The 3,448-nt window shown below is 53.7% G+C and overlaps 1 protein-coding gene across 1 annotated transcript; it reads left to right on the forward strand.

Moving 5' to 3' along the window:
• Positions 1-865: 865 nt before the first annotated feature.
• Positions 866-2,827, forward strand: LOC121847583 (T-complex protein 1 subunit theta-like). Its single transcript, XM_042329345.1, has 2 exons — positions 866-1,947; positions 2,077-2,827. The coding sequence occupies exons 1-2, from the start codon at positions 866-868 to the stop codon at positions 2,825-2,827; spliced, it is 1,833 nt and encodes a 610-aa protein (XP_042185279.1).
• Positions 2,828-3,448: the final 621 nt, after the last annotated feature.

The raw sequence follows: 3,448 nt of genomic DNA on the forward strand, positions 1-3,448 counted from the left end.
TTAGTTTGATGTGGACACCAAGGAACTTGAAGCTCTCAACCTACTCCACTACAGCCCCGTCGACGAGAACAGTGGTGTGCTCGGCCCTCCTTTTTCCTGTAGTCCACAATCATCATCTTTGTCTTGATCACATTGAGGGAGAGGTTTTTGTCTTGGCACCTCATGGCCAGGTCTCTGACCTCCTCCCTATAGGCTGTCTCGTCGTTGTCGGGGATCAGGCCTACCACTGTTGTGTCATCGGTAAACTTAATGATGGTATTGAAGTCGTGATTAGTGCACTACTTTTGGCCAGACTACTTGGTCAGAGTAGAACATTATACACGGAATAGGGTGTTATGGGACGCAGTCTAGGACAGCCTCCTCTCCTGTGCCTGTCTGTCAGAGAGCCCTTCCACTCCATGTTAATGTCAAACCCTTGTTCCTCCAGGCAGAGCTGAGCAGAGGTACATGGCAGCCACATTCTGTGGACATATGTTAGACTGGGGGGTTTGTGTGTGATTGTGTGTGGAGTGGATGGCCTGTGAGAGCTTTAGAGTTCACTCCTCCGTCACAGTGCTACGCTACACCACCGTCGTCATGATGGGATCCACTACCAGTTCACTCCAGGGAAGATGTTTTTTATTCGGTTTTCTCTAACTGTCATGTCAAACTAACCTCCCTCTCTATCTCTTTAGACCCCCCCCCCCTCACAACATGATCATTCTCCTCCCCTCTCTCTAACTTCAAATCCATCTGTATACTTCCTACCAACTCTTCTTTCTCTCTGCCTGGTGAGTTGAAGTTGAATACTTTTAATGGCAAAGTGGAGAACTGTAATAAAATGCCTGCTTACCTCTCGCTCTCTGTCCCTCTTGACAGACTCAACATGATAATTGACGACCACACCCCAGCAACAGACACTCCCAAAATCCCTAAGATCCCCAGTTGGCCCGGGATCCCTAAGCAACGTCCCCAGGAGGCCCTCCATGTAGAGCCCATTGTGGCCCTGGGCCAGCGTCTCCGCCCATGCTACGGTCCCAGGGGCTTAGTAAAATCCCTTCTCTTTCGCTTCCCCCACGGCTTCTCCAGCTCCCCAGTCACCAGCCCTGACACCCTCTCCGTCCTAACCCACATGGCTCTGGAGGACCCCTCCGCCCTCACCCTGGCCTCCGCAGCCTCTACCCAGGCCAGAGAGCACGGTGATGGGGCAGGGATGGTCCTCCTCCTGGCCGCCTCTCTCCTAACCCAGGCCAAGGACCTACTAACCCTGGGGGTGACTGGGGCTGAGATCCAGGGGGGCTACCGCCAGGCGTGTGGCAGGGCCCTGGCTCTGTTAGAGGGGATGGCCTGTGGGGCCCTAAAGGACCCCAGGGAGGAGCTGGATGTGAGGGCCATCCTGGGACCCTTCCTCTCCTCCTGGCAGCCAGGGTTCGAAGCCCTGCTGTCGGGGGTGGTGGCCCGGTGCTGTGTTCACAGCTGGAGACCCATAACTTCTGGTGACCGAGGAGAGGTGTGGGAAGGAGTTACCTTTGACCCCAGCTGTGTCAGAGTGTGTACGGTGCTAGAGAAGGCTATACCAGACCAGGGTTCAGAGACCGAGGATGGACAGATAGAAACAGATGGAGAGGAGCTGATACAGACCAAGGGAGAGGGGGAGGAGAGGACTGGAGTTGAAGAAGTTCAGATGATGAAGGAGGAGGGGAAGGAAACGGGGAAAGAGATGGAGAGTGAAAGGACTGCAGAGGCTAGTGAAGTGGAGGAGGGAGAAAACGAGACCAACAATAATGAGTCACTCAGAGAGGAAGAAACAGAGGAAGAGGTAGAGAACCAAGTTAAGCGGAGAATATGTCAGAAGATGGAGGATGCTATAAAACAAATGGATGATGAAGAAACGGAGGATGATGAAGGTAAGGAAGAAAATACGTCTGACGACTGGGTGGATCTGGGCCTGGAGATATGGAGAGGGAGGTCAGAAGGAGAAGGGAAGGTATGGAGAGAGGGAGAGACAGTGGAGCCAGAGGTTCAGAAGGTCAGAGGAGAGGAGAGGAACAGAAGTGACAGAAGAGGACGTCTGTATGAGGTCTTGATCCATGGCAGCTTTGCCAAGCTCATTTCCCACTGCTCCACTCAGAGACAGATTTACAAGCATATCACCTCGGTCCGCTCTGCCCAGCGCAGGCGACGACTACACAGGCCTAAAGGGCATCTGACAAGCCCAACAACCCACCACCACCACTCACGCAAAAAGACCCGCCAGTCACCCAGGAAAACCCCCACCAGTATCCCTCTCTGGGCCAGTGTAGTGGTGGAGGAGCCCCTGGACGAGGAGGCCTGCTGTAAGGTCACAGTGACTGTCCGTAGCCCAGACCAGGCCCTGCTGATTAGCGCAGAGGCTGCATTACGTGCCTCCCTGCGGGTTTACTGCTCCCTCCTAGCAGAGCCCCGGGTGGTCCCCGGGGCTGGAGCCTCTGAAGTGGGCTTGGCCGCGGGGCTGACCCAGAATGGGTTAACCCTGGTGGGCATGGAGCAGCTGGCCGTTCATGCCTTCGCCCAGGCCCTGCTGGAGCCAGTCAAAGCCCTGGGAGAGAATGGAGGGACCCCAGCGGAACTGGCCGTGCTGAGAGGATACAAACGACGATGGAAGGGCAAGATGGACGGGACCAAGGGAGCGTATCGAGGTGTGTTGGACAGGCTAGGGTGTAAGGCTAGTGCCATAGAGAAAGCTACAAAGGCCTCACTAGTTGTCCTCACTGAACTCCTGAGCCAGATAGCGACGGAGGAGGACAAGACCAAAATCTTCTTCCCAGTTACCACAGAACAGGCATGGCTCCCTTCACTGCCTCCATAGACACTCCACATACAAGACTTCTTCAGGGATTGAGAAGTAGATGATTGAAGTTTAGATTGACCAATAAAACAAATGTAAAGAAACCTGGTTCAGCTAATATGAAATTGTTTAGTTTAACACATTATATTGTGTAGGTTAACACATTATATTGTCCTAACTGAGGCTCTGGGTAGAAGTAGGCACAGATCCAGTATCAGCTTATTCTCTCACCAATCCTAACCTGAATCACTGAACCATTAATGGTAAAACACTACTGACTTGATCAACATCGAGACCATAACTATACTCCATAACTACAGCTTAAATGTATGTGTTAGATCTCCAGTATTTACCTGTAGGCTGTGCATGCTGGTCATTATTGGCAGTAGGAGCACCATGCTGGCCCTGCCTCTCCACAGTCCCAGCTCCAACACTGTACTGGCCCTGCCTCCCCACAGGCCCAGCTCCAACACTGTACTGGCCCTGCCTCCCCACAGTCCCAGCTCCAACACTGTACCAGCCCTGCCTCTCCACAGTCCCAGCTCCAACACTGTACTGGCCCTGCCTCCCCACAGGCCCAGCTCCAACACTGTACTGGCCCTGCCTCTCCACAGTCCCAGCTCCAACACTGTACTGGCCCTG

Source organism: Oncorhynchus tshawytscha, linkage group LG10 (genome assembly GCF_018296145.1).
Source record: "Oncorhynchus tshawytscha isolate Ot180627B linkage group LG10, Otsh_v2.0, whole genome shotgun sequence".
NCBI classification, from domain to species: Eukaryota; Metazoa; Chordata; class Actinopteri; order Salmoniformes; family Salmonidae; genus Oncorhynchus; species Oncorhynchus tshawytscha.

What these genes read in the sequence shown, in the direction of transcription:
- LOC121847583 (XM_042329345.1), top strand. Translation starts at nt 866, where the DNA reads ATGATAATTGACGACCACACCCCAGCAACAGACACTCCCAAAATCCCT. An exon ending in CTGGAGATATGGAGAGGGAG is followed by an intron (nt 1,948 to 2,076) that starts GTCAGAAGGAGA and finishes GATCCATGGCAG; the next exon opens with CTTTGCCAAGCTCATTTCCC.